The following is a 15068-nucleotide window of genomic DNA, read 5'->3' as shown; positions in this document are numbered from 1 at the left end:
ACGTGTATTTGCTTGCACCAAAACTCCATTTACATAGGTGTGTTTACATTTTATTTATTTATTATTACGATTGAAAACTTACTTGAGGTTTTAAGAATAACTAAATAATTTGAGTATAATTAAAAAGAAAATATTAGACAAAATTGGTAATAATATTATTATCAACTTTTTTTTTTTTTTAAATCAACAAATTATGAAAAAATTATAATATCTAATTAATTTTACTTTTTTATAAGTGTGAAAAATTACTATATATATTTTTTTGAAATATTTATTTTATTTTATTCTAACTCATTAAAAGTCGAAAATAACTCTGAACACTAGCTACAAATATGGACAATCCAAACAATCCTATGTCACTACTCACATGGGCAAATCTAAATTCCAACAATGTCCTATAAGAAATGGTATTTGCTTATGCGGGGATGTATTAGTAATTGTGAGATCATATGTTCAAAATTATTCCATAAAAAAACTATAAAAAGGACTTTTGAATAAAAATTTATGAGGTTGACAATGTTTCATTTGTATTTTATTTTCAGTTTATAATATATGAAATTTATTTCTTTTGATTGTTCTCTCTCTCTTTTTTTTTTAAATACTCCCTCCGTCCCATCTAATATATGGGTCTATTACCGTAGACACGAGAATTTAGTTAAAGTATAATTAGTAAGTAATTAAGAAATGTACTAGTAAAAATAATTATTATTTATAAAAAATAATTATAAATTAAGATTAAATAACTAAATAGTTTAATTAAGATTAAAAAATTTAAATTTTAAATTTTAAAATATTATGTATGCACATTCATTATATATTTCACTTATAAATAGACCTATAATATTTTTCTAAAAGAAAATTCGAAGGTTAAATAGTAAGAGAAAAAACTTATAACAAATTATAACATGAATTATATATAGACATATATATTAATAATAGCTAGCATCGGATTCCCACTTTATTCAATATATATATATATTTATATATGTGTGACATAACAAATATTAAATTAAAATTTTATTGGAAATATTAGGAATAAAACTTGAGAATCAAACTAATGAATTTGTTATCTTTATTCATTGTCTACAGGTTCACAAGTAATGCATTTGTCATAGACATATTACAGTTGTAAACTAACAAACTAAGCCCATACCATAATTGTGCACAACGGTACAACGTCACTTATTCATGATATGCAACAACAACATAGACACGACTACCACTCCAACGGCTATTTTGATGGCAACAAGGATGACATGACATGACATGACTAATTATAGTTCACAACAATAAATTAACTGAACCTCGCTTACCCCCTTCTCACCGACGATGGTGAAAAATAACCTCTGAACTTCTTCCGGAAGAAAACCAACAGGGCCGAGCCGACAACAGGCCAAGTGGTGACAATGGCAATGTAGAAAAGCAGCCATGTCGATTTTCTGTTTTGACGCCAGAGCTGATTTAGGGATCTCTTCACGGGAGCTGTAATGTCACTGATATCGTGCTTTGGGGCACAGGCGACGTCGCTAGGCTCATCGGTGGGCTGAGGGAGATCAGAGGTTCTTTCTTGATTCTCTAGGATATTTGACTCAGATTTGGTTGCGTCTTCAAACATGGTTTTGTCGTCCACTTTCCCCAGGTGTTGGGTTTCGGTTTCAGAAGTTTCATTGTTCACTGCTGCGACCATACCATCTCCTGAAATTTGGACATATGGGGCGTGATCGATGGGTGGCTGTGCAGGATTGATAGATGAATCGGGAATCTGCGCACAAAACATCAAAAAACAGTTGATGTTATCAAAATTGTAGAGAATATCATGTAAAAACAGTGACTCTACAAGATTCACTCAATATATTGGTGCAAGCCGGAATTCATTAAAAATGAATATAATTCTTTTGTAATAACTCCATGCTTTTAGGTTTTCAGACCCTATGCAAATTTTATGGGATAAATGGTAATATGAGAGTGTGTTTAATTTTTACCTCCTTTTTACGGTGACTCAGTGGGCTGGATCGCAGAGCAGAAAAAAATTCATCAACAGCCCTCACCCACCTATGAAAGAACAAAGGAGTTACAGCATCAAAACCCCAAGTACAAAATTGTTGGTAAGTCTTAGCAGCAGATGAATGAGGATGCAGCAACTACTATAATAAAATGCAAGTTGTATTCGGAAAAAGTGAGAAAACAGATTAATATCCCGGGCATGGTGCTTTGCTGTTAAAGAAATTGCCAATATGAATTAACAGAAAAAGATAAACCACAGTTGAAGTCAGCAAACTCATGGCTGCTCAATCACTGGAACAAATTTAGTAGTAGAAAGAACTGTTTAGAGATTACTCACCAAACACTTTTTGCTGTTAAACCTTCGTAGAAGGGTAAATGACCTCCATGTTTTGTGGTAGCCAAGACGACATTATTATTTAATCTGTGAATACAAGAATTAATGAGAATCATATGTCTTAGAAGCAAGGTGAGTTGCAGTTGTGTCATGGATAAACTTATCAGGTAAACATTGAATATTTTAAGAAAATATCACTATCATCGAAAGATTACAAACATTTTGAATCAATGGTTCAACAGGTTTCTGGAGTCATGCTTGCATGGAATATACTTCAATATCACTACCATCAAAAGACTACAAACACTTTTGAATTAATGGTTCAATAAGTTTCTAGAATGCTCACAGCAATTATTGGAAGATGTTATTTCAGTTAATTCCATTAAGGGTGTGTTTGTTAGGGTGTGTTTGTTTGAAGGATTTTGGAGGATTTCCACTATACATCCAATTTTTTCCCCCCAAAAACATCAAATCAAACACCTATTTTTCATTTTTTATATTATACTAAAAATCAATTTTACATTCAAAACATCACATCAGGTTTGGATTTTGGATTGGGATTTGAATAGTAAAAATTTTGAATTTGAATAGTTGTATGATGTGATATAAATAGGGTTTGATGTGATATTTTGAATGTAAAATTGATTTTTAGTATAATATAAAAAATGAAAAATAGGAGTTTGATTTGATGTTTTTGGGGGAAAAAAATTGGATGAACAGTGGAAATCCTCCAAAATCCTTAATGGAATTAACTGAAATAACATCTTCCAATAATTGCTGAATGTGAATGCTTCTGCAATAGTTAAACTTTATCTCGATCTATTTTGTTGAGGCATGCATTGACATTAAAATTTCGTCCTTGGAAAAGGAATTAAATTAACTCTTCATAAATAGCGTCTATAATAAAATATTTATTCTTAATAATAAAATATAATCAAGACTTCTATCTTCATCCATAATGAGTGAAACAATTATTTTAGTTAATACAATGCAACATCCACATAATTATTCAAATATTTTTTTACAGATTCATCAAAATATACTTAAATAGCATCATTTAATCTCATTTGTTGGATGATGGATGGATGAGACCAATCAAGCCAAATGTCCTCCCAAACAATTTTCACAGTGACCCAACAATATTAATCACCATTGTAGAAACAAAAACTTCACTTCATAAAAATTGATAGCAAGACACGCTGCACACTGCATACCTGCACTCGTCCCATGGGATAGCTTCACTTGTACATACGGGATCATCCAAAGAGCTAATGCAAAGAAGGGGTACCATTACACCTTTGATAAAGTTAGAACTGCAACAATTCCTGTAATATGTATCCACAGTCTGGAAAAAGCATCAGAAGGTTAAGTCATATTATGCATGTCAAAAGGAAAATTTCTAAGAAATGTTACCTCATAGTTACTAAGAACCCGAGTTGCACAATCATCAAAGTCTCGAACTGAATGACACTGTAAAGAAAAAGATAAATGTTATGCTTCACAAGTCATTGCCAGAAATAGTAAAGAGTTTAATACAGTCTCAGCACTTTTATCAGTAAAGATTTTTCAGGGCATGTAGAACAACGTCAACTAAAAAGCAGCTTGATATAGATTCTCCCTTAGGTTCTGAAAATAATATTACAGATGGAACCCCATGCTGAATATCTACACATCATTCTGTATATTTGCATTCTTAAAGACCAACAGTAATCATGCTGCTTTTGCTTTCCCCCATGGCTTAGAAAATAAAATACAGCAAGTACCTTTTTAACACCTTCCAAGTTTAAGAGACGCGAGAGGACAGCCTCGTGCCTAAAGACATTACAGGTTAGTGATCTTGAGCAGGGAAACATCTAAGCATTTGATGCAAACTCCATAAATAGAACAGAAAAAGATGTCAGGACATACGAATGAGCATAATCTTTCAAGCCAATGGCTAGAGCTTTGTTGTAAAGCCTCTGTGCAAGTCGTCGGTTCATAAATCTGTCACAAATCTAGAAGCAGAAAGGGGCATAGTTGATTACAAAGCAAACCAAAGTCCAACTATGATGGCAACCCAACCTACTTTATCGAAAAGGGAAATGCCTTGCAATAAACCTTCATACCTAGTATATGTAAAAATTTAAAGACTCCAAAAAAAGTGAAAAGTTTAAGCTGACAAAATGGAAAGGTATCATGAAATGCAAAAGTATTATGAAATGCATACTATAAACATTTTTGTAAATGATAGAAACAAGATGAATAAGAAAAGAACAATCAAATAGTATCAACGGTTCGCCCAAAAGCCTCTTGTTTCCAAGATTAATTATGAAATATCAAGTCCTAGCTACTCTTGATTAAATACTACTACTAAACGCTACTTACTAGAATTAAAATAAGTTCATCCAATAAGCAAAAGGCAATAACCCAAGATATAACAAAAGATAAGTCCACCTAAGACATGAAAAAATAAAACGATAAAGCGTAAAGGTAGTATTATCTATTCAACAATAAAATATTTGTTTCTTGAAAAAAAAACATCACATCCAACACTTATTTTCCGTTTAAAACATATAACATCATAAACCTATTCGACATTCAAGACATCACATCTATGCCTATTTTCTATTCAAAACATCTCAAATACAAAACATTGTATATTCCCATGATACGACTAAACACACCTTATATATGTAACTTGTATGAAAATTGAACGATAAGCATGGTCATAAGAAAATACTTGAGCAATAATACACTCCAACTTTCAATAGTACATATTGTTAGCATTACTATTACTATCATGTAAAGTATTATAGAGTCATCAAAAAGTAGAAAACTGACACCATATTACTATACAACATATGTGAAAGTACTAACCAAAAGGTCCCAAGGAGAACAGATTGCCGCTGCTCCAACTATGGGTGTATTGATTCCATCCTCAGCAAGATACTTAACCTACAAATTCAACCAAATAAGGGTTAATAAAAAAATTAGTGCATGCTGTCACTCCACACTAAACATTTACTTTTTCAAATGATTTGATCATTGTTATATATCTTGTGTTGAGAGTTGACTGCATTGCACTAGCTATGTTACTTTAATTAGCCCCTTACCATTTATGTCACAATCTGTTTGCTTGTATCTTTTTCTGTTTTAGTTCTACTGTGATGAGGATATGATAATATGTAATATACAAGATATATACATGCTTGCCATTTGTCTTTCATTCTTCCTTTGAAAAAACAAATGAGGGGGGAGGGGGGTTATCCTTAAGTCTAATTTCCATACAACAAAACGATCAATGAAATGACAAATACTTAAATATAATCAGTTTCCCCATGACACAAGATATCATAACCACAAGTACAGATTATGTTAACTAAATCCTACAATTGATGGTTCTTTTTTTCTTTTTTTTTTTTGATAATGTGGGAACCCGCAGCAGCTACCCGAAAGTGTGCACTGGGTAAACCCTCGGCCGAACCTAATACCCTGCAAACTAGGCCCAAGTCACACTAGGCGAACTATGTGTGGCAGGTGGACCTGAAGCCGTTGGGTTTGAACCCATTACCTCACGGTCACAAGTTCACTTCCCACACCACCAAGTCATCCCTTACAGGGCTACAATTGATGGTTCTTGATACCATAAAAGGAAAACCAATATTTTAACAAAGCTATCTCAATATAATATGCACAATATGTATTATAACAAGAAAACCCAGTAACATAAATCACAGATCTGAAATTATTTGATAAAAGGATGAAAAGCATAGCTGTCAATCTGCATACCAAAATGTTTGCTCCAATGCTAGTGCCAACAACATATATAGGAGCTGCTGAATATTGGCAGTTAAGATACTCAATCACTTTTCTTACATCCTCTGTCCATCCAGCATTATAGAAGCGGTCAGACTGTCAAAAATATAACCCACAGGTTTCATCAATAAAAGCATAATCACAAAATAAATATATGTAATACTTGTGTTTTCAAACCTATTTTTGCATTTCTCAATCTATCATTTCCTTCCAACCAAAAGTTTCATGCACAAAAAAATATATATTTATAAGCAAACTCTGAAGCTAATCTAATGAAAACATCATGATATTTTAATGCTTAGAGAAGTTCAAAATATGAAGAAACAAAATGTTTTCACGAAATGTTGTTTCTTCAAAAAATAAAAAAATAAAATCTAAAGGTTGAAAACATATTTATATGTTTCAGTTATCCAAAAGAATAGCTAGAACTTAAATGAATCTAGTTAGACACATCAACATGGGAAATCATGGCATTTTCATCCTCTCCTCAGGCTTTTCTACAGTCTCACCCTTAGTCCATCATCAGCCTTAGGTATTCATAAGTAGAAGAAATTAAATGTTTCCAAATACAAAGTCACAATCCTAACTGATCATAATACTATGTTCAAAAGAACTATTTATCACCATCCTCAAAATGAGATAAATTTGAAATAGAATAATTAGGAGACTTGTGCTCACCGTAATTGATACACCTCCAAGGCCTCGATGATTGGCCACAAGAACATTCCAGCCATGTTTAGCCATTTTATGAGCCAGATGTTTGACATACTGTGGAAGATTATGGTAGCGCATTGTATATCAGGAAAATGTGAAGCAATTTAGCCACAACAAAAGCCCAGAAAATGTAAGAGATGATTAGTTTTTGCCTTGAAACAGATCATCAAAGAAAAAATGGGTCAGATTTAACAAAATTTGTCCAAACAATATGTGTACGCTAGGATCCCCTAACACCATGCTGCATGCTTGGAGATGAACAAGGGCTAGAGTGTGCATGCTGTTTAGACTCAAAGACTGTTAGGTTTATTGTGTGTAAATAAAAGCATCAATAATAAATAGGGCTTTCTTGAAGCAAATACTTACTTCACAGAGGCATAGGTTGCCAACTATAGATTTTTCAGTTTCGTAATGTGTAAACGGATTACTAAGTTTTATTTTCGCAAGACAGTTGTAGAGGGAAGAATGAAGGCATGAAGCTAAATGAGTTGTAACAGCATGTTTGAGTGTGTGTGTTGTTTGCTTGGTCAGCTGGTTTCTCCTTGTTCAAGCATTCACTATCATTGCAAGCTTCTTGCAAGTAATATAATTGAGTTTCCATTTGGTGTCACATTTTACATTGTTTCCTGAATAAGTTCTAAATTGTGTTCATTAAAAGGAAGACATATCCCATAACAACACTAACCAACTTGAAAATATGTTTCCTATCTATATCATAGTCTGTCCTTTGTACCCTTGATTGATGTAAATACTAGACAAAGTTGTCACCAATGGTGATCATGATACATCACCCTTTTCAGCATCTAGTTGGATCTCAGTTTTAGTTTTATTTTGTAAGACTACTAGTGAAGCTAAGGAGGTTTGAATGTTTTGAGTTCGCAAACATTTCCTACCATTTTACAAATAGAAAAATATAAGATCAACTAAAAAAGAGACAAACAGAAAAGTTGATGTTCACACTATTAGATAACTTACACTAGAATTAGAGTCACTTGTTAATCCAGGAATGATGATTAGGATGGGATTCCTGTCATCTTGCATGAATGAATAATTCACCTGCGGTGCAGGCTTATCAACTGAAACATAAGGAAAAAGCTTTACATTAGTTAAACGATCATAAAAGGGATGAAAGAATACAACATTTTCAATTCTCAAGGAAACTCATTCATTCGGACACATGTGGTCATACATCGCAGACATCTTCACAAAAAAGATGATAGAATTAACCATAAGAGATGTTGTGCAAACTAAATAAATAGTAAAATCTTGAGTCATTCATGGATGACAATGAACGTACTTCAATCCTAAAAAGCGCATTTAGACAATAAGTCACCAAGGTGCTAAGACTAAAGAGGACTTAAGGAGGGGTTCAAGAACAGAAATTCACCATCTCTTTCGGGAAAAAGTTATTTCTGCAAGTCCTCTATTTGGGATCCTAAAAGAAATGTGAAGCATTGTGGAGGCAACGATCAAGGGTCTCGTGTACTTTCGACGGGGATCTCAACACCAAGTTTTTTCATAGATTGGTTATGGTAGGTAAGCTGCATTAGAATCTATTCTCTTTGAATAAGTGCATCTGAGCTCAATTTGGTTGATGGTATAAAATGGTTGTTTGCTAATACTTCTCGATAGGTTTTTTTTTTTCCTACTTATCAACACTTCCCATTTCCTAATTAAAAAGATCTCTTATTCTCGTGTCCATCAGATATCTCAATTTTCATCCTAACTCCCTTAATGGAGGATTATACAAACTTCAGACTAAGACTATGCCAATCCGGCTATGGGAAGTCCTTCGCTACAGAATCAGCCACAACAAATTAGTTTTCTCAAAGGTAAACAGGTGGCTGACAGTATTCTATTCGCAAATGAAGTAGTAGATTCAGACATAGCAAAGATGGAGGCTTCATCCTGAAAGTGGATTTTGAAAAAGCTTATGAGAACCTGCCAAAGTAAAAATTTTGGCAAGCGCAGGTTGACATCACTTAGTTGTTTAAACAAGGTTCTTTCAAATAGGGCTCAACATTTCCAAGACAACTCAGGTCTTTGGAAAAAGTGAGGGTGTATTCTCTTGGAGTTTGGTTTCAATGTTATTTCATCTGATGAAACATTACTAGAAACTACTATTCAAAAAAAAACAAAAACAAAAACAAAAAACAACAACGAAAAACAAAACCAAACCAAACCAAACTCCAAAAGAACACACAGCAATACCCTTGTGTTCATTAAAAAGGATGTTTGCCCATATACTGTCCATTACTTGCAGGAAGATACCCTTGATAAATTCTGATTTCTTTTCCCATTTTTTACCATTCCATTTCCTAATTTTCCATTAAAATAACATATCAAACACCTATTTTTCACTTAAAACATTATGTCCAACAATTATTTCACCCCTAAAACAATAAAACCATAATACAAAAACTTTAAAAATAATAATAATAAAAAAAAAAAAGAAACCAGTAAACAAACCAATGATTTATTGAAGGTTTTGGTGGGGTCTGAGCTTAGGATATTAAATTCTGCAGAGGACTTCTTGACCGGAAGATTGGCAAGTTGTTTAATTTGAGTTTTTTTTTTTTTTTTTTTTTTCATTCTTTTTCTGATGTGTTTTATATGTCAAATAGTTGTTGAATGTGATGTTTTATTTAGAAAATGTAGTTGGATTTGATTTTTATGGAAGCAATTGAGAGATTATATAGTGCTCCCTCAATCCGAAGTTATGCCTGAAGTTATGCCTGTTTCTTATTTTTTTATCTACGAAAATATGCACTTTTCATTTATAGCAAAAAAAAAACTTTTACACACTTCTTGCAACATTGCAGTTATTTACAACTATGCCACAACTATTTATACACTTAGGGTGTGTTTGTTTGGGGGTTTGGATTTTGAGTTGGGATTTGAATAGTAAAAATTTTGAATTTGAATAGTTGTATGATGTGATATAAATAGGTGTTGATTTAATGTTTTGAATGTAAAATTGATTTTTAGTATAATATAAAAAATGAAAAATAAGTGTTTGATTTGATGTTTTTGGAGGAGAAAAATTGGATGAATAGTATAAATCCAATCCAATCCCCCAAACAAACACACCCTTAATTTATCCAAAATTTTCTCCCACCTCATTAACTCGCTCACATATTTTCCAAAATACTAACAATCAACCAATACAATACTATATTTATTAAAATATGTGTCCAACTCAAATGGGTATATATTTAATGGAAAGAGAGAATACAAAATTTGGAAAAAAAAAAAACACAAAGTAAACAGACCCTAACATTTGGAATTCTTTCTTCGAGGACCATTAATTTAGTAATTTAGCCCATATCTCTCCTGTGATTAGATCGGCTTATGTGATTGCTATTCGTAATGGTATTTTCTCTTGTCAATACTTTTGGTAGGCATTGAACTTGAATTCTTACCAAAACTGGCAACCATGGCAGACTGTTGGTTTCATAATGCCCCTTGTAGAGTTATACATTTATTTGGAAACTCCACATTGTGACTTTCCAATGAGAGGGAGTCTTAAGCTCTGTTCTTTAGAAGTTTTGTTTTAGTTTTTTTACTATGCAACAATCATAATTTTCTATAAAAATACATTATTTTCTCACAAATATCGTATCAAAACCTCTATTCAAACGCCAAACTCCAAAACACCCATAGCTATCCATGGTTACATAGTGTCATAGCCTCGTATGATTTTTGCCCTCTATGCCACATTTTTATATGTAGACAAATTTCTTTTTTTTTTATTTGCCCATTGGAGTCAAACATATGAACCTATTTCCGCGACTAAGGAAACTTCATGGGTTTGGCCACTATTGTGCATTGATCTTTATCTCCCAATGATAATCTCTCACTTCACTTTGGACTAATCTCAAAAAAAAAGATGCTTGAAACTATTTTTTGGGAAATCAAAATGTGACACCCCAGCCCGTAAGCCACGCGAAACCGAGCATTTCGAGATCGTAGACTCCACAAGTCAACACTAGTCATTCCAGCGCACTTTTGTCCTCACTCACGCGCGCCCTGGGAGACTTCCCAAGAGTCACCCATCCTCAAATTACTCTAGAGCAAACACGTTTATTCTTCAGTAGAGCTCCCGAAAAAGAATGTCCATATTGTTGACATGAGTAGTCTATTCAATCCATTTAATCTTTAATCAACTTCGGATGGCCTAACACCGGCTCATCCACATACGAGAGTTGGCCAAACGACCCAACTACAGGAATATCATATCCTCTCCCACTTTAGAATGCAATGTCCATGTTTCACCCCAAAGATAGTCAACTGCTAGGCCCGTCAACAGTTCGGTCAACAACTACGACATCGGACTGTCGCAGGTCGGCTCTGATACCAACTGTGACACCCCAGTCCGCAAGCCACGCGAAGCCGAGCATGTTGGGATCGTAGGCTGGCACCCCCACAGGTCAACACGAGTCCTTCCAGCGCACTTTTGTTCTCACTCACGCGCACCCTGGGAAACTTCTCAGAGGGTCACCCATCCTCAAATTATTCTAGAGCAAACACGCTTAACTCTAGAGTTCTTTCAGTAAGACTCTCGAAAAGAAATGTGCACATTGTTGACATGAGTAGTCTATTCAATCCATTTAACATTTAACCAACTTTGGATGGCCTAATACCGACTCATCCACATACGAGAGTTGGCCAAGCAACGGCACTCCGGGGGTATCACACAAAGTGTCCCACAATGGTTTGGCGTTAACATGAGGACTTAGTTGTGTGTTGATCTTATCTCCCAATGATCGTCTCTCACTTCACTCTGGACTAATCTTCAAGTATGAAAAAGAAACTTAAAACTGTTTTTTTTTTTTTGAAATCTAAGAGTCCTGCAATTGTGCTTGTTAACAATGAGGGCTTAATTGTGCATTCACTTCCCTTCAATGAGTCAAATTTGAAGAGGGGAGAAAGCAATCATGAACTCTTGTTGTTGTAAAGAAAGAACTTCTCTTCTGAGTTCGTCTCATGGTTGGAGAATGGTATAAAGTCCAATCTCCAGATTTGGATCTCCCTATTTCTTCATTGGTGAATAATCTTTAAGACGTCTTTGCTGGGCATCCTAAGTCACCCAATTCCAAACCAACTTTTTTCTATCCCTATATCACTCTCTGAGGAAAATTAAGTGATGGATTAGCTTTCAGAAACCGCGGTCCAAACAGGATTAGAGCAGCCAGCCGAGATCATCACGGGCATTTTCTAGTTATCCTCTCTAAGAATATTGGCATTGAAGACTCACATGTGATATAAATCTTGGCCATTGTTCTCACTCTTGAAATGGTTCTTGAGAGTCAACACAGTTCTCTTCTTAAAATCATGGTGGCAAGCGACATATGAACACTCTCGATTGTATCATTTTCTTCTTCGCCATGGTAATGAATTCAAAATTAACCAGTTTTGCCTCTTTAATGATAATTTTCCCTTCATCACTTTTCAACATATTCGCCGAAGCTTAAATGGAGTTGCAGACTTCTTTGCTGTCTTAGGAAGATGTTGAGTTATCTATTTGGTTGTAGCTCTAATTCTCTATCAAAGTCTCTCTACTTGTGCTTGGTTATACAATCTACTTCCACTCTACAAAAAATGAGTTTATGGCCAAATCTGATGCTACTGTAAAATCAAATAATCGAAATCAATTAAGTTTTCCTACTTATGATTCCATTTGAGCAAATAATGACGTCAAACAAAACCCCAATTCCAATAAAGCATTGAAGGTAACCATGTTGAATATCATTATATTATGCAGTTTTAACAGTGGAACTCTGAAATCATTTAAAGAAAATAGGTCACTAAGAAACTCATTTTCCATTGATGCAAGTATCCTGAATTGCATGTTTATGCTTCAGAAACATATTTATCAGAGAATCATCCTAAGGTGTGTTTGTTTGGAGGTTTTGAGTTGGGATTTGAATAGTAAAAATTTTGAATTTGAATAGTTGTATGATGTGATATAAATAGGTGTTGATGTAATGTTTTGAATGTAAAATTGATTTTTAGTATAATATAAAAAATGAAAAATAGGTGTTTGATTTGATGGTTTTGGTGGAAAAAATTGGATGAATACTGGGAAAAAAAATCCAATCCCTCAAACAAACACACCCCTAGTAGATTAATATTACAACTAACACTATTTTCTTCCCAGTAAAACATTTTCTCAAATGCAATTCACAAATAAAAAACGAGGAAAAACTTGCTACCTTCAACATTCTTGACCCAATCTAAAGCTATAGTTCCACCATCGGAGGCCATAAAAATCTGCCTGCACACAACAGTGTATTGCTATTGCTTCATGCAATGTTGACAAGACGACAAGGTGATTAAATGAATAACACAACGCTGCAATATCCACCCAAATCACCTTCTGTAATTGACAACGGGAGGATTACCAAAAAATTGCACAAAAATCGTCTGAAGATGCGGACTGCACAACCATGGAGTGGACAAATACCTATCATCACCGACACAAAAGCAAGCGCAGGAGTTTCGAAAATTCAAAAAACCAACCAAACAAATAAAACTTCCAATTCGCAGTAAGATTATCGTACCTGCCGCGGAAAATCCTACACTTGGAAACAACATCGCGGTAGACTTGAGACGTGGGATTGAAAGTCAAAACCACCGGCTGTCCCCTGAATCCAGTGAGAAAATCCTCCAGGAAATGCATCTCGACGAAGTTATACAAAAACACGGCCACAATCAAGGACAATCCCACTAGATAGTGAGAGAGCGGTATCGACAGCGCCGCCCTGAACAACGCCTCGTACGGCGACCCCGACAGCGCCTCCACCAGATCTGATACAGCCATTGCGGGACAAAAGTCGATTCGAATTCAATGAAAATGAAATGGATGGAGTGGTGTTGGGGTAATAATCGGTCTAGCAGTAGCAGTAGGAGAGCATAGAATCGGCCATAGCACGAAATGTAAAGCAGGCCAAGGGAAGGAAACTGATAGCTGTGCCCCCTCGCCTGTTATCGACACATACCTCCAATTTTGTCGTCTTTGCGACGGAACTTTCTACGTAATATTGGTGTAGTGGTCGGTCAATCTTCGTGGTAGGTTTGTGTTTTTTGGAGGATTGTTTCCACTTACTTTTAGTTAAATTTTGTTTCTAAAAAATATTACACTAATGGTGTGTTTGTTTGGTGGTTTGAATTTTGAGTTGAATAGTAAAAAATTTTGAATTTGAATAGTTGAATGTTTTGAATGTAAAATTAATTTTTAGTATAATATAAAAATGAAAAATAAGTGTTTGATTTGATATTTTTTTTGGAAAAAAAATTAGATAAATAGTCTAAATTCAATCCAATTCCCCAAACAAACACACCCTAAATATATACTCCATTATTTTCTAATGTTCTGTTTGATATTTACACGTATTTTCAGACAATTAGGGTTTTTATTATAAAATAACAAATTTGCTCTTAATTTTGTGTATATAAAATAAACGAGTAAATAAAATAAAGGTAAATTTTGTGTATAAAATAAAAAGAGGATAATAATTGTTGGACATTCTAAATAGAAAAATAGGACCATTAGTTTGTGGAAGGAGATTTTTTTAGGATAAAATATATAACACTCCGCGGTGTGTTTTTAGTAAAAATATTGTGTTTTATTTATTGCATCATTTGCATAAAACACCTGTCCATCAAATATGACCTAAATTATAAAGTTCATAAATAAAAAAAACATAAAATACCTCATTGTTAATCAAATAAGACCTAAATTATAAAGTTTTATACAAATAAAAAAATATAAAATATTTTAAATAATTCTTTTAATAAAATAAATAAATAATCAATTATTTATTTTTATAATTTTATAAAAATAAGATAACAATTTGTTTTTAAAAAATTATAAAATGAAAAATTAATCAATTATTTATTTCTTTATTCTATTCAAAAAAAATATTTAAAATATTTTAAGTACGTTTCGTGCAAACTTTACATTAACACAAATGAGTTTCAAGCAGTAAATAAATAAAATACATATGTTTTAAGATATTTTACTTGCGTTTCGTGCAAACTTTACATTAACCTAAGGGATTTCGAGCAATAAATAATTAAAATACATGTATTTTGTGCATTTTTACTAAAACACAAGGTGTTATATAATTTACCATTTTTTTTTAAATATCATACTATAAATTAAAATTTGGGTAAATTGTTTTTAGTCCAATAATTTAAAATTATCAACCTATGCCAT

General features: G+C 33.4%; 1 protein-coding gene across 1 annotated transcript; it reads right to left on the bottom strand.

Moving 5' to 3' along the window:
* Positions 1-1029: 1029 nt before the first annotated feature.
* On the bottom strand, positions 1030-13881 carry LOC127260959 (embryogenesis-associated protein EMB8-like). Its single transcript, XM_051289042.1, has 14 exons — positions 13411-13881; positions 13224-13313; positions 13063-13124; positions 7823-7923; positions 6812-6901; positions 6107-6229; positions 5195-5272; positions 4247-4332; positions 4102-4150; positions 3752-3808; positions 3553-3683; positions 2342-2425; positions 1983-2052; positions 1030-1762 (listed from the first exon to the last, which is right to left on the bottom strand). Exons 1-14 carry the CDS (start codon positions 13668-13670, stop codon positions 1310-1312), a joined length of 1734 nt encoding a protein of 577 aa, XP_051144999.1. The 5' UTR covers positions 13671-13881; the 3' UTR covers positions 1030-1309.
* Positions 13882-15068: the final 1187 nt, after the last annotated feature.

The sequence above is a fragment of the Andrographis paniculata genome, unplaced genomic scaffold, assembly GCF_009805555.1.
Source record: "Andrographis paniculata isolate CXL003 unplaced genomic scaffold, ASM980555v1 Contig62END, whole genome shotgun sequence".
Taxonomy (NCBI): domain Eukaryota; kingdom Viridiplantae; phylum Streptophyta; class Magnoliopsida; order Lamiales; family Acanthaceae; genus Andrographis; species Andrographis paniculata.
This window is presented reverse-complemented; position numbering and strand designations above follow the sequence as displayed.

Bases quoted from the DNA above. Each gene is read 5' to 3' on its own strand.
- LOC127260959 (XM_051289042.1), bottom strand. From the start codon at position 13,670: ATGGCTGTATCAGATCTGGTGGAGGCGCTGTCGGGGTCGCCGTACGAG. The intron at 6,902-7,822 runs GTAAGTTATCTA...AATCTTCCACAG, and splicing joins CAAGTGACTCTAATTCTAGT to TATGTCAAACATCTGGCTCA. The intron at 3,684-3,751 runs GTAACATTTCTT...TGCTTTTTCCAG, and splicing joins GGGTTCTTAGTAACTATGAG to ACTGTGGATACATATTACAG.